Raw genomic sequence first — 20,529 nt, forward strand, 5'->3', positions numbered from 1 at the left:
TCTTTGGGACAAATTCTAATCTCTCATTTATCCTATAGCTTCCACACCATATATTAAAAGGCCCCTCTTCATGGGTGGCTATTGCCAAATTTAAAAAGCCTTAAATATAATCATGTGAAATTTTACAAAATTATCTCACACATATGCTAGATTCTACAAAGTTTCCTGAACTAAGAAACAATTTTTTTCCAGAAACATTTTTATACAGGGGAAATTCCAGAAAAATGTATTTTCTATTATCAAAATTTACATAATGAATGACTGATATCATAGTATGATTAATACAACCCATAAAAATAAGTGAGTAAGGGCTTCCCTGGTGGCGCAGTGGTTGAGAGTCGCCGATGCAGGGGACACGGGTTCATGCCCCGGTCTGGGAAGATCCCACATGCCGCGGAGCGGCTAGGCCCGTGAGCCATGGCCGCTGAGCCTGCGCGTCCGGAGCCTATGCTCTGCAACGGGAGAGGCCACAACAGTGAGAGGCCCGCGTACCGCAAAAAAAAAAAAAAAAAAAGTGAATAAGTGTATAAGGAATTCTTTAGTTTAATCCCATAATTCTGAGGCCTTAAATGTCTCTAAGCAGTTTCTGTGCAGAAGAGACAATATCCCTGGACACATGATACTGGTAGTGCTGAGAGCTGAAAAAAATAAGCAAATTAGCAAAGTCAATTACAACCATATTTTGTTTGTATTTTCAAACCCACAGATATGAAAGCATTCATTCAACCATATTTACTCAACAGCTACTATCTGCTAGGAAGCAAACTAGGTACTGGAGATAAAAATGGTAAACAAGACAAATATGGCCCTTGTCATCACGGAACTTACAGAATAATGAAAAAAGAAAAAAAATCAAACAAATAAAATAATTACAAATTATATGCAATGTAATTAATATACATTAATTTAGGATGCTGAAATAGAGGGCTTGTTTTAGATAGACTGATCAGGGAAGGCCTCTCTGAGAAGGTGAAGGATGGGAAGAAGTAAGCAAAGGTGTGGGGAGGGGACATGAGTTAGTGTTACCAGCTGAAGGACCAGCCTGAAGCAGGAAAGAGCTTGACATTTCAGAGTAAGTGACCAAGACCAATGCCGCTACTACAGCAGATTAGTGAGATGTCAGGGATCAGAGATGAGGTCGCAGAGGCAGGCAGGGCCCTATGAGCCCTATATGTAATCTGGATTTTTACTTTTGCAAGGTGAAGTCACTGATGGTTTTTAATCAGGGATTAATTAATCCAAATTACTCGTATAACAATTGGATATACAGGCATTACATTTTCTTTCAATCAACAGAGTTTACTAAATGCTTACTAAGGGTCAGCACTGTAGGTCCACGTTTGTCAAGTCTGCCTTTACATCACCAGTGCCCGCATAGGCACTGGCTCTGGACATAAAAGTTCTTAATACATGCTGATGAAGGGAAAAAAAATGGAAACAAGCTTAGAAAAGAACCAAAAGATACCTAGTCTGGTCAAACCATCTCACTCTCCTGCCCTCTCTCAACTACATGTATTCAGTCACCAGGAATTTCTCCTCAAAAAGGAGTGTTAAATTTTGATGATCAGCATGAGATGGTGAACAAAGAGAAACATAGGAAAGACTGCTTACAGGAAAAAAGTTACTAAAATATAGGATTATGTTCTTCAGAAAGACAGAAGAATGAAAGGGACATGTACGCTCTTTTGTAAGAACAAGACCTGATTCAGCTCCTGCCTTCCGCCTGCGTTTATCTTTGTGGGCTGGCTGGTCAGGAGGCCAACAGGTCCATCATGTGAAAGAACCACAGAGTGTAAACAAAGAAGAGATGCACAAGAATTGGCCATTTAATAAACAGGACAGTGTGTCCAAAGATGGCTAGGAGGCCGAATCTCATCCCAAGGAAATAAGTGAGTGTGAAAGCTTCCCTAAGAGGGGGGAGGCTTAAGAGAAGGGAAGGGTACCAGAGTATCTGCACCACAGCTTTAGAAGCCCTGAATACAGGATGTCAGACACTCAGACCTGTGCACACCCTATACAGCTCCCAAAGCAAACATATTTCATTGACTAAGACCTTAATAAAAGCAGAAACACTTTCTCAAATAAACAAACAAATGTTGGGAGTGGAAGTGCAATGAAAACACCTAAAACAACTAGATTAGAAGCACTCTTAAGATCAGACTCACAGTTTCAATTGTTATGTGAAAAATAAGCATGTGACTTCTAAAAGCAAAATTATGAAGGTCCTTACTCAACAGCCAAAGCATTTTTTATATACAATAGTATGATTTTGCATCCATTTAAGGGTGTTTGGGTTTTTTTTGCTCTTTCCATTTCCTTCATTAAAAATAATGATTTTCTCTCCTCTGTAAAACTGTAATAAACATTCAGTTTGTCTTTTAAAATACAGTTGTCAAATTTCAAAGGTTAAATATATGGGAGATTTATCCTCTAGGTCTTTAAGGTACAGAGTCTGTTCAAAATAATATCTTATATCCTGATGCACTGTTACCTGGGGGCTGTACAGAATCTTAAATGTGAAATTTTATTTTATTTTTAAAATATGCTAGAAGTTCCACTGTTGTGCTTAACTCCTTGGAAGCAGTGGGTTCACAGTGCTTGCTACTAAGTATACAAACACTTTTGAATTAGCAGTTGATGGTGAGAATAAACTACGAACTCCATAACATGAAAAAATGTTTTTCTTGCTACTGGAATACTTTCCTTCTTGACAGCACTGAAAAAGAAACACAAAGAAAAGTGGAAAAGATAAAGTCTGGAAACCCTCCTTTAGGATGCTTGTGACACAATTTCCAGTTTTGCAATGAAGGATGTGTTACAGTAATCTAAAAGTTAGTCATTCAGGTGCATGTGCATGTCTTTGTATATGAGAGAGAAGAGAGTGAGAGAAAAGAGAGATAGGCAGAGAGAGACAGAGAAACAGAGACTGACTGAATGGTTAGTTAGTTGGTGTGCAGTATTATACTATTTCTGTGGCGTTGGGGTCAGCTACATTTTCAACATAAAAGTCCAGATGGTTTTATACTGTCAATCAGAGGAGAGTTCACTGAGATGTAATATTGTGAACAAAGCCCTAAGCACTGTACAAATACTGGAAAGCTGCTCTGTGCACTGCCTAGACACAAGAGCAGATCGGTAGAAAAACAAACCAAAAGAGAATCCCACAATTAGGCAGTATAGGATAAGGAAGCTGGCCAGCTGGGCAACGGTGACAAGGAAACTCTCGGCCAGTTCTCATAAATGGAAGAGTCACATATGGGTCAGACTATGGGATGCTGCATCGCACCTAATGATAATATTATTTACGCAGTGTCAGAACATCATCCAAACCCCAAGAACTGTATGCAACTGCTAATGATATAAGGGCAGTGGGCTGGGCAGTACTGGAATGCTATCTCTAGCCAAGTTCATAAACCAAGTAGAGAACTTCACAGTATAGCAGTTTGAGGGTAACTTGGTAATGGCAGGTACTGAGCACCACAAACAAGAATGTTATTTTCATTCATGAGCTTACCCGATGATTTTTAAAAAGCATCACATGTAGCATTTTATTTGGATTTAAAGAAAAACCTCAAGAGGAAAATTCAAATGACATGTGACTTCTATCGCTGAAAACTAAAGAGAAATGTGCTAAGAAAAAATGAAAATATCACATTCACAAACCTAGAAAGACTCTTAGACATCAGCCTCCAATAAGTTTCAAGAACTATATCCCTTCTCAAGACCCCAAGAGGCACCACCACCCACTTCTAATAGAGAAATCTAGTAATATATTTTTTCATCAAGAGGTAGTCGGGCTTAATTTACTTAATTAAACTACTTCCAGCAAGCCAATGAGATAGCATAGTGGTTAAAAGCATGGGCTTAAAAAGAATGAACAGTGTATGGCCTTTGCAAGTGGCCAGACTTGAGCTCAAATCACGTATCTACCATAACTAGCTGTGTAACCCAGTGCAAGTAACCTGACTCTAAGCCCGAGATTCTACCTCTGCTAAACCAGGAAAACAATATCTAGCTTCCAGGACTGTAGAATGTCTACTACATGGTAAATGTTCAATATGTTAGCTATTATTACTATTATTTAAATCCATCAAATCTTACCTTGGTTACAGAGATGCAAAATGACTGCCCTTTGTATGCCTAACAACACTTCACTTACCTGCAAATTCTTAACAAGTCATCATTTACTTTTATATTCCCAACTATGATGCACACTAATATAAAGGTGTCTTCATGATTAAGATGGTATTAAATTATTCAGAAAGGTACATTTTAATAAAATGATGTTTTATTACTAAAGTATTATTATATTATTCAGAAAGTTATACCTTTAACAACAGGTAACAATTCAAAACAAGATATAATTGCCAAGCAAAGTAATTGAATTATTAATTTATAAAAGAATTGTTTGAGAAACCACCACCTTCCTTATTAATTTACCTATAATCACTAGTTTAGCCATATCTTTATTCACAAACGCTAGTTAAAAACACCAAACATACATAGGTAGTTCATATCAGTTAAAAATGTTCACTCTCCCAAAGAAAGTTATGTTCAATGTTTCACAGCAAATAGTTCAATTAAGAACAAAAATAAATAAATAAACAAGTAAATAAATAAATAAATAAATAAATAAATCACAGCTTCCCTGAAAGAGAATCTGCTTAATGAAAAGACACAGTCAAGGTACCATTTAAGAAAATGGCAAATCATAACAGAATTATCAATAATCAAATATCACCTTAAGCTTGAATTTCACTTTATACATTACTTGACCCAACTGAACTTTCATTCAATTTATTTTCTATCCAACTATTTGCTTTCCTTGCCCCTCCTTAGACATTTAAAAAAAAAAAAAGGTCAGGGATTGGGAGTAGGGAAGGGAGATATCATAATGATAATCAACACCAATTAGGACTAGGATGGCTACAAGAAACAGAAAACCTAAAAAACTAGACACTTGATCTCATGTAACGCAAGTCTGGAAAGAGACAGAGAGGCACTGGTGTAAACCAATCTGCACGAGGACCCAGCCTCTGTCTATTAATGGCGAGATTTTTAGTTAATGTAACAATAGCTTTAATGATTATAGTTCCATTCGGATTTTCTATTTCATTTTGAGTAAGGTGTTAGAAGTTATGTTTTTCTAAGAAATTATCCATATTGTCTAAGTTTGTAAATGTATTAACATAAAATTATTAACAGTATTTCCTCCTTTTTACTGATTTGTGTCATATCTGTAGTTATATTTTTTTCACTCCAAAAATGAATTGTGCCTTAAAAAAAATAAATAAAGCATGCCTGGATTTATATCTGTTTTATTATTTCAAAATCACTAATTTTAGTTTGTTCATCTCCATTTTCTATATATATACACACACACACATATATATATATATGCTTTCAATTTCACTATGTTTTCTCTTTTTATTGTTTCCTTCCCAGTACTCCTCCTAGATTAAAGTAAGAGGAGCCCTGCCCTGGGCCAAGCTTTAGAAGGCACTGCATATCACAATTTAAAAAGATAATAATAAAAATAAATTTATTAAAGATGATGTGGCTGCGACTGTCAACTTAGATGCAACCCACATTGTGATATGCAGTATTTTCACTATGACTCAGTTCTGTTTTTTAGTATCCGTTATAATTTCTTCTGTGACCCATGAATTATTTAGAATTATGCTTTTATTTCCTGACTTACAGGGTTTTTGAGGAATCTTTGTTAATGATTCCTCTCCTGTTCACATTTCAGAATGATTTCATCTGAGGGGCGAAGATCACTGGCAGAGGGCAACTGGGGCCTGCTGCCTGCACTGGCAGAACAGCTACTCCCCCAGGCAAAAAGGGCTGCAGAGACTGACAGCAGGAAGCTGGCCAGGGCACACAACAAGAGAAAGGTGGGAGGGATATGGGTGGGGCACCAACAACCTCTGCTACACTAACCCCCAGGCAAGTATCTTCATTCATTTCCAATGCATTCTTCCATCGTTTCCTTCTTATAACCTCCTTTCTTGGCACCAAAGATAGCACTAATAACACTCTTTGGCACCTTACTTTTGGTCACTTGTCTTGGAGAGATTCTAATAAGAGGACACAGAAAGCTTCCTAATTCAGGTTAATGCTGCACAGTATTTCATTTCAAGAACGTAACATAACTCAGTTAACCAGTCCCCTTTATGAAAACTACGCAGCCACGGCTTCAAAGCAAGGTGACCACTCTAATTTCCAAATCCCTCCCCAGATCCTCTCTTACTCTGTTCGGCTATGAACTTAAAACGAAATTAGTACGTTTTACAAAACACAGCTAGATGTTTTAGGGACAGAGGGTTTTCAGGGTACTAGGTAGCTATAGCGTTCCAGCCTTTCATCAGCCATTTATGGCAGCCCAGGTGTTTTGTCCTCATCTTGTCATCTGCTGGTTGTAGACATCATAACCACAGTGAAATACAGAGAAGGGGAGATGGCTTTCTCTTTTTATAAGTAAAAACACAAAATAAAATTAAAAAAACTTAGTTGGAAGAACCCCCAGAAGTCATCTACTTAAACTGAATTTGCCAGAATCCAGCACTAGCTTCAAGGAAAACTGTGAAAATCTGGCAGAGAACGGAATCATCATGACCAACTTAAGTCCATCAAGCTTCACTCCCAGGGGCTGGGTACTTAGCCACGCCAAAGAAAACTAATTCTGTTAACAAGGAAGAAGGGCTGTTAGGTGGGCAATGATCAGTATCTGCCACAATACCTCAGATGGAATGAAAATATAACTGTAAGCATCTGAGAGTGAAAAAAATGATTTTAAGTAAGAGCGATTCTTTCAGTTCAGTAAAGATATTGCAGAAAGAAAAAAGAATGAAATATCTTTGATGCCTACTCTAGGTATATTTTAAGAAAGTAGAAATGCTTGATGCTGGGACAAATGACTCATACATTTCAGAACATGAAATTTGAGGCCCATCCTCAGAAACATTTTTCTGCATTTTGTGAAGTTTCCAGAAGGCAAGGCTTTAATAAAACCTAATAATTACCAAACTACTTTTGAGAAAAATAAATTGTGGAGCTTTTGTAATCTATAATAAAAATTAAACAGCTCTAAATGTGAATCATGATGTATTCTTTTCACTGTCAAGATAAAGCAGAATCAAGCTGATTAATTAGGCTGGAGCATTTATTCTTTTAGTAATAAAATATTACCCAGATAACGAGCTTATAAAAACAATGACTATGTGTACAGATGTTGAAAAAAAATAACCTGTGTACCTACATTCAAGGTCTTTCTTATCAGACACATTCCTACTAGTTCAGAGTAGTTTTTGCATAGTATGCAATATTGGTGCTTAATCATTTTATCTTTATGAATTTTGGTGATTTCATTTGACAAATGTACAAATAGAGTAAGTAAATAGAAATCAAGAACTTTTCATATCTTTAAAAGTCTCCACAGAGATCAGATTTATCTGGTGTAACAAAACGTCATTCTCGCACTTCTATCTAGGGTTGAGTGAGCATATTTTTTAACTTCGTATATAAGTTTTCAAGCTGCTGCTGTTTTTTCTAAAAGTATTCAGAAAGGTTATTTGGTAAAGAGTAGATAACTTATCGTTAGTCAAATATAACTGTAAGTTAGACTGGTGAGGTATATGTTTTAGTGAAGTCTGATTAGATTAATAAGTACCATTAACTGCAGCTTAAATGGCTGAGTTTGAAAGATCACAGATACCACTGTTAGGACCTGGAGGTTATGGCTATCAGAGAGTAAAACTTTATATTTTATGACACCATCTTTCAGAAATCTACCTCCCAAATAAGACTGCTTCAAAAAGCAATGTGATGTTTTACCTCAAATGCTTCAGACCTCAAACGGAGTGGGGAAGCCACGGGCACAGAAGTGTTTGTTTGCATGCTATCCACACACATATATTTGTGATACAAAAATTCCACTCCAAAACACTGCGTAATCAAAATGAAATCTAACAGCAGATACAGAAATGGTTTGTTTCAATGCTCAAATCATTGTAGAAATGTATTCTATCATTTGGTATGAATGAATGTATTATATGAAATGGTAATGTTAAATGAAAATGTGCCATAAAGCCACTGGATTACTTGACCTTAAGTAATATAATGCAATTGGTGCTGAGAAAACACAATTAAATGAGATATGAAAGAAACTATAAACAATCAATTTTAGCACCGCAACAGTGCTAAAATCCTGTTTAGCACTGTTTCAAGGCAACGACTCACTTGTCATTGCCTTGAAAACTTTTATATTGATACATGCACTGAAATTTCTAATACTACTAGTGAATCCACAATATTCACTTGGTGATTATCAGAATATAAAACATTAAATTTTGTAAGGAAAAATACACTTTAGATTAGAAAAATACAAAATTCTCAATATGCCCCCAAACAGCTTTTACCTTTATAATCCCAAGCAACTTGACTTGAGCGCTCACTGCTGTTCCATCTGACAATCTGAATTCTCAGAGGCGATGCATGGTTTTTATACACCAAATGGGTTATTTTCTGAATCCCCCAAATTACTACTAAGAACAGCAACCTACATTTAAATCTCAAGCTGCTCTCTCCCTTGTCTCTGCCCCACCTTACAGGCAGCAGCAGATGGATATGGCTGCTGACGCCAAGGTGAGCACTGCAGCTTGCAACGTGCCCTTTCTCTAACAACCTAGCTGCTCGAACTCCATTCATTATCGGCCTGGCCCTCCCGACTCCTGCCACCACCAATGCAGTCCTACACAGAAGGGCCCAGAATGGTAAGAACATCAGATATGTAAACCACAGTAGGATACTCTTCCACTATTTAACCATCAGGAGACATATGGCAGTAAGGATATTCAGGAGGATTCCATTCTACTGTTTCCTTAAAATGGAATCGGTATTTCCCATCCACACTTTTCAGTGTGTCTCGGAAGCCCTTCTCATAGGTCCCCCTAGTTCCCACTTCCTAACAATTCAAAATTCAAAACTGAGGCCTGTGTCCCCAAAATCTTTTCATCCTTCCAGACAAAGCAAAGTTGACCAACTCTACAAAGCGACCTCCAATTTGTCACAGTCAAAATCAACTTCTCCCCTTTTCATACTCTCATGACACTTTAAAAATTACTCATCTCTGAATAGTCTTTAAAGCCTGTAAGGGCACAGGCCTTGGTCACATCCGTCTTTCCAACATTAGCTCCTAGTACAGAGCAGACACCCTACAACAGCATACTCACTAAAAGAGGCATGGGAGATTATGGAAGCAAAAAACAAATGTGCACAAGATCAACTCTCATCTCAGGCCAAAAAATGTCATCATACACCCACACGTGCATGTGATAAAAGCACAAGACAAATGAGAAAAGGCATGCAGGCTCTAAATGGATCCACTTTCCTACCGACCAGGTGTCCTCAGAGTAAAAATGTACTCGGCTGCTCTGCTGTCGCTAAAGGAATAGCTACTGTATTCATTCTGACCAATTCCATAGTTGGAGGAAATCTCACAGAGGCCAACAGAGAAGCAACCTCCTTAGAACAAGTACATTTAAAACAGGCTGGAGACGCAGCCTGAGCTCCAATTACCTGTAATGCTCACTGGCGGGAATATTCTGAGAGAAGTACAAAGCCGATGTCCGTGCTCTCCAGTGCCATTTCTTTGCAGGAAGGGTATAAAGGACACAGTATTCTAACTCTTCTTGAAGCAGATCCGCCAGCTGTTTATGGGACCCTCCATAGAATGCCTCAATGATGAGAATACTCATTGGCCCTTTCAAATCTTCACAGATTCTAGATATTAAGCCAAAAAAAATTTGTATAAACATTTTCAAATAAATATGTTAAAATATTATACCCAGAAAGCAAATAAAGCCGTTTACAGACAAATTACTTTTTTAAATAGGCTTGTCCCGCTTTTTTAAAAAGTATATAACACTTGAGGTTTGTACTTTGGAATCAATATTTTTATACCATTCATGTCAGTAAGAGGAAATAAAGATGCTTTATTTTTCTGATTTCTGTATTCTTCATGTCTTAAGATTACTTCCACAATGACTCAGTTTTTTCTCCTGACCAGGAAGTTTAAAGTTCTCTCCCACTGTGATCACTCACTTCCTGGCTGGAACGGCTGTGACCCTGACTCAGTAACCTCAGCACTGGCTTGGCCTAGAGCTCTATCTAGACTTGGACAGTCACTGAACTCATGTCCTAACTAACACTTTCACTCCAAGAGCCCTTCATTTGTATGGGCCTTTCCAGTTCAGGAATTCTCTGATTCTGGAACTCTCATATTAATCCATCTTTAAATTCATCAGCTACCAATGCCTCCAACAAATCCATATTTAGAAGACAGCACACTCATATTCAAATCTCAATTCTCTAGTGTTAAAAATCTTTAGGATACAATTTTTTGAGACGCTTGACCACTTCCTCAGTATTGTCAATATCCCACCCCCAAAGGAAGACCGAAAAAGTAGGGTAAAGCTATATGCTTGTGAACCAGCAAAGTTTCTACAACCTTACTTTAAACAACAAATGCATTAAGAGTGATAAAGTAACATTACTATTAAAAGTAGAGAATTCACCACAGAGAATCGGCTGTCAAGCAACTTTTTACTTTAATAGTATCACTTTTGTTAAAGTGCTCAGTGAGATAAAAATATATGTATGAATGTAAAAACTTTTATATATTTCAAATTATATGCTATTTCCTGTAAGAAGTAAAGAAGAAATATCACTTGGTACATAACAACTACATTGTTTTAAAATATTCCAGATGTTTGAATTCTCCTTTATGACTTAAGTAAACACCACTCATTAAACAAGCATATTGCTTTCCTTAATAACGTTGTTCCACAAAATTATTAGTGTCAAAAACTCAGTGATGCTCCTAAGAAAACTGTGCTTTACCTTGCTCAGTCAAAGCAATGCCTGCTTAAATTGCCTTTCAAAGCAAAATGTCTCAAACGGTTCTCAAAGAATGACTGAAGTGAAAAAAGCTTATTTCTTGATATCTTAAATCTTCCAATGAGCATTTTTTGGGAAAAGATACAAACACATACTTCACTTACCTGTAAAATAGGAAGCAGTGCTCCTTGGGTGGAAAAGGTATGAGTCCTGGGGCTCAGCTCTGTCATGTCCTAGCTGTAGGACCTTGGACAAGTTACCTAACATTGTAGGACTTAGTCTCACCTTCTCTAAAATGGGGATAAAAGTACTAACCTCAGAGGTGTGCTGTGAAGATAAAATTGAAGCATAGCAGCTGACAAACAGAAATAAGGTATTTTGCCCCTCCCATTATTAGGATAAACCACCTTACTTAAGGAGTAAAGATAGAATCCTCCAGCATTTTAAAATCAGTTCTTTTCAATCACAGCTCCCTATTCACCAAGGAAAGGTGGGAAAAGTAGATATACACATGCATTTGAAAGGCAGTGGGTGTTACCCATTCCCCATCAGCATACTGTATTTCAAATACAAATTTGAGAGTACTGCAGATTTTGTGGGCAAGAAGTAAGCTCAGAGACTGTGCTATGCAGCTCGATTTTTTCAGGCTGGCTGGTGACTTCAACTTTATAATGCTGTATTCAGTAAGTTAACAAACAGCCTCCAGGTTTAACAAAATGGTAACCCTTCAAATGAAGGAAACTTCTAGAAAGCAAATGAGAAACTAGTGAAAGGCAATTTTGAAAATTATATCAAAGGTTTCAAGAAAAAAGAAAAGCAGTTTAACACTAATCTGCTTACTGCATCACATGACAGATACCTGCTATCTTGCTTTATTTCCTCTGACCTAACCACACTAAGGTGTATATGCTGTGTATATGCTTAAAAGGTCTCTAAAAGGTTCTTATAAAAATGACCTGAGATATTTCCCCGAGTGATGGAATGTGATATAAACCACTCTAGAGAATATTCCACTCATATATAACCTCAAAGAAAGCAACATTAATATTTGGAAAAAAACAAGCTTTCTGATTCTTCATTACTCTGCCCTTTTCCATGATTAATCTAGAGCACATACCATGCCCTATAGTTACAGATGTTTCTTATGGCTCTGAATCATGAGTTATCTGCAAACTATCAGCCACTGTGGAGGCAGTACGTGTAGGTGCTGCTGTAGATTCAAGACACTCACTAAGCAGAACTGAACACCAAGCGTGTGGGAGGTTGAAAAATAGAAAAGCGGAAAAAAGATTATAGTTATAGTAGATTTCCACCCCTTTAATAGCTCAGTAAGAAGAGTGAAATGTACAGGTTTGAACTAGCGTTTACTTGAGCATTCTTCTAGTGGCCAACGGGTGTGCCTGCATTTGGGGTATTTTTCTAGGGAAAGTAACTATGTCCTACCATCTCTGAAAACTATACTTAGTGGCTTTGATTCATGGAAATTTGTTCTGCTTGTTTTGTGGAGACAGACATATCCTGGCAGTTCCCCCATTTACTTCTACTGCAACTTTTGCAGCAAGAAGAAATTATGTTCTTCCCCTATAGTCTTCTTTAAGCACAACCTGGAAGAAAGATGATTCCCACTAAGTGCAAGCAAAAGAGGGGAACCTGATTTTTAAACATAAGATTCAAACCAAATGTCATTACAGCACATTAAAGAACTGCTCAAATAATACTTTCACTGTGCTTGATTGAGCTTTGCTTTAGAAAACACTGCTGGAAACATGAGCAGGAGTTGGGAAAAAAAAAAAAGACACTGTGTTAAAAAGGATTTTTGCTGTTACTCTGGAATTTACTAAAAGATAAAGGGAGTACACCATTTGCTCATTTTAGCAGTAATCCCAGAAAACTAAAGATGGTCACCTGACATAATAGATTCTCATGAGCACGCCAGGTAAATACAGACATTTTGCACCACTAGCAATGGCTACTGGAAAGTGAGTGTTTTGGAGCAGCAGTAACAGGGCCTCAACACTGAAAGTCCTCACTCCAGAGAAGGACAGGGTCTCCTCCATGGCAGGAAGATGCGGCCAGCTGTTTGCCAAAAGAGTTGGGTGAACCTACATGCAGCCAAATGGCTTACAGAGGTGCCTGGATTTATGAATCTGTTAAGGCATTAGCGCATGTACCACCACAGACCTTAAGCCCTGACACAATTAAACGCAGTAAGTATATTAGAATTAGGGGTATGGCATTTTAAAAGGAAGAAACAAACAAACAAACAAAACTTCCCACATTGGAGAATAAACACCAAACAGAAAGCCCACGTCCTTTCTACATGACACTAGAATGATGATATTTTATGAGTAAATGGCCAGTCTGTTCATACTCCCTAAAAGAGCATAAAAAATGTTTCAGATAAATTTTTATCAGCTTTTAAGTTTTTCTGCTTAAACAAGTAAGCTTCAGTTTTAAAAAACCTCATTTCTTCAGCATCTTTTATTCCCCAGTGACTCCAAATGAATGAGAACCTACTACACTACTAAAGCTTTATGGAAGTTTAATTCATTATCAATACTATGATTGAATGATATGTGGTTAAATGCTAAACATTAATTTAGCAATATAAAAAGAGTCAAAGTGATAGTTAGGACACAGGAATGTTAAACCACTTCAAGTTCTATTTAAGATTACCAGAGGTCAAAATGATCTATTGGAGAATTATTTGCCTTCCAAAAATGTACATTTACAATTAAGAGGGAACAGAAGGTGAAAACTCACAATAGTATTTCATATAAATATTTTGACCAAAATGAAAAGTTGCCATTAGTCATCTCAATTAAAAACGAATAATGCATTATTGATAAGATCACCAAGAACAAAAGTAGCCTGAAACCAATGCTGTGAATATTTTTAAATTTATATATAAAACTTTGGTCATGGTACCTGCATTTATTTTAAGCTTGACCCAGTTTCTTTATTTCTTGAGCCATGATCATTTTCAAGGTGAACTACATTTTTGTCTACCTCCTCTAACAGTTACAACTGCTGTGGTAGTTCAGTTTTTTGGTTTTTTTTTTAAACGGTATAGCTAAAGGAAATTTGCCATATGCCACTGATTTATCGAAAAAGATGTGCTAAGTATAAATATCTCATGTGGATTTTTAAAAACTAAAGCTGTCACATTAGAAACCCATAATTAGCCCTCATATATGATGTCAATGCAGTTACCTACAATATTCAAATAATTTTCCAGCCAAATACCAAGTAATAATTTTAAATTAGAGGACATGTTGTATTAATATATTCCACAGACACCTTACTGCTATTAGTTGTAGGAAGGTACGGTTTCAGTGATGATGGTTTTAACGATTTTAATCCCACACACATGAGAAATTGATTCCACAGGCTAATCCACACATGGCTTGATACCTTAAACTTCAATCAATAGCTGAAAATATATTTTCTATTTGCCTATATACAGTACTTGGAAAGTTGAGCTTGGCAGAGCAAAAATAGAAAGCTTAAACACAACATGGTGTAAATTGAGGAAAGTAGAATTTGAGTAGGATTTCCCAATAGGTCATCAGAGGTTTACCTAGTATTTCCTAACTGACCCTTTCCCCTCTTCCCTTCTGAATCCCCAACCACCAACTCCAACACACCCAGGTTCTACTTAAAAAGCAACCAATAACCCAGCAGAGTAAAATAGGGCAGTACTGAGAAAAGTTCGTATTACCTTCCAGCCCACTCATTTTAATGATTCATCAGGGAAACCCCAGTTGTTAAAATATACCTGAAATCTCATTAAACAAAAAAAAAAAAAACCAAGCATGAAAAGATTTCTGCTTTGAAACATGTTGTCATTGATTCCCCTAACAGAACCTATTAAGGGTAAAAGTGTAGTAAAAATATATTTTGCTGAAAAAGTTTCTTCAAAGTACTATAATACATTCTATTATGACACGGGGGGAAAAAGAGACAAGGATGAACAGATCCTATGAAAAAGTTATTATAAAAAATTTCATAAAAATCATGCATAGCAAGTACATCCTAACCCCTAAACCTTCAATGTAATCTCTGAAGACTGATAAATACTCTAACATTGAATGCAGTGCAATAAACTTGCAATCCTAAAACTATAGGCATTCACAATATTATACACATAAAGAAAGTCTGACCAATAGTAAGGCATGAAATTGGATTCCTGAGCATTAATCTGAATTGAAGATAATACACAACAGAAACTGATCATTATTCCATTTGATTATGGGGCATACAACCTAACATTTATGATAACTTGTATACTACTGTATACTTAAATAGCAACATTTTTTTTTAATCTTGGGTTCATACTGAAAAAGATGTAGCACTCTAATATTCTATTCCCCCACAAGGTTATGGATATTCTAATTTCATCAACTCTGACTTTTGTTTCCTGCTGTGATAACTAAGAAGTGAGGACTTACGCACCAAAACCAAGATTTGGTAAGAAGACTTATATGCCACACTATCTGTGAGACAATTTAAAGCTATTTTCAAATGTGCTGTTCCAAATATATGATTTGCAATGATCTTTTAACACGTGCTCTTTTTAAAATTACAGTCATATATGCATATATGGCTATTTAATTTTCCCTGACAAATATTTTCATTCTTTCTTGATTTGGGATTTAACTTTCTGCTTAAAAATATCCATCACTTATGCCATGACTTGAATTAATACAAAGTCTTGGTTATAACTATCAGTTCAGTATCAAATGCAAATTCGACAAATACCTACATGTACTGACAGTATGACATCATTCACCTGTTTTCAAGTATGTATAATTTCCACAACTAGATATATATATGTATATATATATAAAACAAATTCATTACCTTACATTTTGTAAAGTAATATTCCACATTAATAGTAAAATTATAACTGTGAAACTTTTTCTCTTAGTGTACTGGTTTAATTCCACAGGCAAATAAAATATTAACCCTCTTTCAATTTTTCATTGCTATCAATTTCATGAATAATTTTAAACTATAAAAGTAGCAATGAATTAGTTCTACTGAATACTAAAAATATTTTCAATTTGCTGACATTTTAAAATGTGGCAGTGTATTTATGAATCAATCGGAGATTTTACACCAGAAAATTATCTCATCACTAATTTGAACTATTGCATTACCTTTTTAACTAGGTCTCCATGCTACCATGCAATCCAGTACCCATCACACCATTCTCCATAATCCAGCCACAAATAATCTTACAAAATGCAAATCTGATCATGAAGTGACATGCTCAAAAACCTTCCGTATCTCCATCACCTAAGGACAAAACCCAAGGCGCTACACATGGCAGTTAAGACCTTCCTTTTCTGGCCTATTCCTTTCTTTTCACTACAGCCTTCCTTCCCCTTCTCTGACTTCAATCCTCTTCCCCCACTTCCCCAGGATCATCGTATCAATACCAAGTACTCACACTCACATGGCTATTTTACACTTCTGTGACTTCACACCTTTATCTCTTTTCCGTCAGCCTTTTCTTCAAGTTCACCTGATGAAATTTTCTTAAAATTTCTGCATGTGAATCACCAACTCCAAGAAGCCTTTCCCAGAACTTCTCTTAAACATGACTTCTTTTCTACTCTGTACAGTAGCATTTTACTTGTTTCACTCTGTTTCCATGTTCTGCTTCCCTGTGGGGCTGTAAAAAATTTGGAGGATGAGGATCATGTCATTATTTTCCTGGGGGTTATCCCAGGATCTGCTATATAGTGGATGTCACTAAGCTTTCTGTAGAGTGGAACTGAAGATCAGGAGGAAATGGGAAGTTGATTCTGCCCTTAAAGAAGTAACACTGCTTTCACCTGAACACAGGTCCTGAGCAAACCAGTGTCAGGCAGCACTATACTTGCTACTAGTGATTTCCCATTATTCCTGAAGCCTAAACTAAATCAAGCAGCTAGTATATCTGAACACTTTTTTTTGTTTTTTCTGTTTTTTTTGCAGTATGCGGGCCTCTCACTGTTGTGGCCTCCCCCGTTGTGGAGCACAGGCTCCGGATGCGCAGGCTCAGTGGCCATGGCTCACAGGCCCAGCCGCTCTGCGGCATGTGGGATCCTCCCAGACCAGGGCACGAACCCGTGTCCCCTGCATCGGCAGGCAGACTCTCAACCACTGCGCCACCAGGGAAGCCCCTGAACACATTTTATACTCTCTTTCAAATACTTATTCTTTTTTCTTACTGTTCACTGAATTTACTGAAATGAATAAATTATTTTCATGTAGATGCATGTTTGTCTTAACCTACTAATGCAACAGAAGTAACAGTGATTAAAGAAGTGGGAGAAACACCATAAGCAACTGAATTCTAGGCCAAAGCAAGTTTCACGGCCTAAGAGAATATCTCTGAGATCCATGAATTTTGAAAATCACCTACCGTTTTTTATTCTGTTTGATCTATCGTTATACTAGTTTAATACTAGAAATGGAAGTAGGATGAGTAACCAATTCCCTCACCATCAATCTGGAGATCCCATTCCACATTTAGTAATTAGGGTTTTATTCAACAGGGAAGGAAAAAAGGCATTTTTAAATACTTTCTGCCAACAATTGTGCATTTTATAAAAGTTTGACAAGATGAATAATGTATTTGCTTTCTCAAGATGGCATTTCTCCAAGTTTTCCACCTTCCTGAAATGGGCTGCAAATCAGCTTCAGTGGGAGAAAATAGGGTTATCTGACCCATTCGGATATAGACCCCTAAGTGGAGAAGCCAGGGTGAATCGCAGAATCATAGATGGAAGGAAGGCTGGTGCCACTGTTCAATCACTTCTCTTTTATAGAAGAAGAACTAGAGACTATTGGCATCAAAGAATAAATGACAGAGCAAGGGTTTAAACTTACCAGGGTTTCTAACCCCATATTCACATATCTTTCCATTATACTTCATTCCGGGCACCTGATATGACCTAAGTAAAAGGTGCCTCCATTTCCTAGTCTTTGTAGTTTTTGGATTGAATATCAATATTTAATAATTATTACTACATAATGGTATATATTGCAGTATAAATGTATATGCATGTGGAATGTAAATGTCACTATAAGATGATAGATATATTTATTGCATATTACATTTAATAAGAACTCCCAATAGTTTGTAAATCTAGGACATCGGTGGTATAAGTCACACAAAACTGAATACCAAATGGTTAGGATCACAAAACTCAAACTTTTGTGACTTCTTCCTGAGTCCTGTATAATCATCCCTCCCCTCACCTCACAACCCTTATCCTTCATCCCCCAGCTCTAGACTGGCAATTTTCTGATAGGATAATAGGATGGACAAAAGACAATATCCAAGATTCATATAGCAAGAAAGGTGTGGAGGGGGAGGGGAGGAGGTCAGCCATAGGGCTATATTCAGTCTATTTCATAATTAGCTACAGTCACCATCAAACAAAGTCCAGGTCCCCTTGATGTAACAATCTGTAGTACTTCTCAGTACTTACCCCTTGTAGACTATATTTACATGAGTGATTACATAATACCCATTTCCTCCCCTGGATATTAAGTTCCATGAGTAAAGTGACCAGGTCTGCTTGATTATCACTATACCCCCAGCACATAGCAAACAGAAGGTATTCAATAAATGTGCATTGAGTCTATAAACACATAAAACCCTTTAACAATGGCCTCGACAATTTCTTTCTAATTCATCCAAGACCTTTATTATTATCAACCACAAATAATCACCCCTTACTACCACTAAGTACTATTTACTCTCATGGACAGAACTTAATGCACACTCTCTATCATCATCTAAATATAACAGGTGGCATCTTATTGTATTCAAAATGACACACCTCATTCTAAGGAAAACAGTTCTGCCAACAGCCCTGCTGAGGTGTTTGGAAATCACGTTTCATACCATGGGCAACTACCTTCTCTGACCTGACTGGACTCTGTAAGAATATTTAACCAAAGGACAGTCAAGTCTATAACCTGGAAGGATTCAACTGGTTTAATCATTACACTGACATTTTTTATTAGACAGAAGCATTATCTTGCTACCCTACATGGACTTCTATGCCAAATTTTAACTCAGACCTAGCTGTGCAAGGTAATTATAAATATATACACCAAACAAATTTAAAACAAAATGACTAACAGCTTCTTAACTACCCTGGCACTAGTGCATCTCACTCAAACATCTTTTAAGAACTTAATACGTATTAACTAAAAAAAAATTGTTGAGAAGTTTCCCTCTCCAAGTGGGAGGCACATGTCACATTTTCAGTTAATTCTGAAACAGAGATAGCAAAGTTACACTAACACTCAAGCATTCTCAATGTCCTATTTGAAGTGCAGCAAACCAAGCAAACATGGGTGGCATTCCCTTGATGAGTTGAAATAAATGTCACCAAGTATAACATTCTGGATTTACTCACTTCCAGTGAAAAATAAAAAGGACATAATCTCACAACTCAATCTGTTTATCAGTGAGGGAAATCAACTTAAAAGAAATGCAAAATCGGGGGCAAAAGAGTATCAGGTAAACAGTTGGGAGAAGAAAAAGAAATTTCCATAGAGGAGCAGAGAGCCAGAAACAGAAATCCTTAGTACTGATGTTAGATACTTTTAATATTTTAAAATTCATTTTATATCAGTGAAAGTCACCCTGCAGTAACATATTTTTTAAATGGTGTTAGGAAGTATGACGTGAAGCCAGTATTAGAATCTGTCCTTTAAGATCCAAATCAATAAAACCATAAAGATGTATCAATTAAAATATTTAGTGTCACTTCTCTCATCTCCAAAGTTCCACATGAATATAGAAATCTATTAGAAGTAGCATTAGTTAAAAGTGCGTTTTCTTCTGTTTATTTACTGTAACAGGTCTTTTTCTAGTTGCCATATTTTTTCAAGCATCTTCTGATTTGCCAGTATTCTAAGACATTTATTGGTAGTTTAAGAAGTCATCTCTAGATAGAGTCTAGGGATTGTTACTGATAAATTTTAAAAAGCCCAGAAACCCAGTTTAGACCAGGACTGAGTAAATCTGGGGCTAACAGATGTGGTAATGAGAGCTGTATCACTATTTTTAAATATCACAAGGGGCATATCATTAGCTACTCACTATTATAAGAGAAAGAGTCAGTCTGATAATAATAGACTGGGATTTTAATATCCTGAAGATATTTAGGAATGAGCCTATTGAGTAACGTAAAGGAATTACACAGACAAGGGTATATAATTTCTAGAAGGTCTACTATTCTCCATAGTTTTGCACAGGCTTGCCCATATCATCTGACACACAAGTTTCCACTAAAAGAAGATAAGCAATAGCTCAAAGTTCCCGGATTGCAGCAAGCACTATGACTTTTATCTATCTAGTGGCCTTGCTTGTCACTATTATCTCTTTATCAAATGGTTTTTCAAGGAGACATTCCAATAATACAAATATTTGGTCTAATGAGGCAGACCCTACAGCACAGAGTATTCTTTGCAAACTACCCAAAGCCGCACTCTGCATCCTCACTATCTCTTAAGGAAGTAATTTCAGTTTGCAAACAGTGTGTTCAAACAGAGTAAGGTTGCTTAGGAGTTAATTAATTCCCCCTTGCATCTCTACTGGCATATATGTGTTCCATA

The 20,529-nt window shown here is 36.7% G+C and overlaps 1 protein-coding gene across 6 annotated transcripts in view; it reads right to left on the reverse strand.

Moving 5' to 3' along the window:
* GTDC1 (glycosyltransferase like domain containing 1) overlaps positions 1-20,529 on the reverse strand; it is a 388,315-nt gene that overhangs the window by 268,067 nt on the left and 99,719 nt on the right. For 4 of the 6 annotated variants that reach the window (XM_060106839.1, XM_060106833.1, XM_060106836.1 and 1 more), the window contains one exon: positions 9,580-9,783. In XM_060106839.1, the coding sequence (XP_059962822.1) occupies positions 9,580-9,758 (179 nt within the window). In that variant the 5' untranslated portion in view covers positions 9,759-9,783. Of the gene's footprint in view, positions 1-9,579; positions 9,784-16,354; positions 16,580-20,529 lie in introns of all 6 variants that reach the window. The other 2 variants (XM_060106834.1, XM_060106835.1) reach the window with 2 other exon arrangements.

Source organism: Mesoplodon densirostris, chromosome 8 (assembly GCF_025265405.1).
Source record: "Mesoplodon densirostris isolate mMesDen1 chromosome 8, mMesDen1 primary haplotype, whole genome shotgun sequence".
NCBI classification, from domain to species: domain Eukaryota; kingdom Metazoa; phylum Chordata; class Mammalia; order Artiodactyla; family Ziphiidae; genus Mesoplodon; species Mesoplodon densirostris.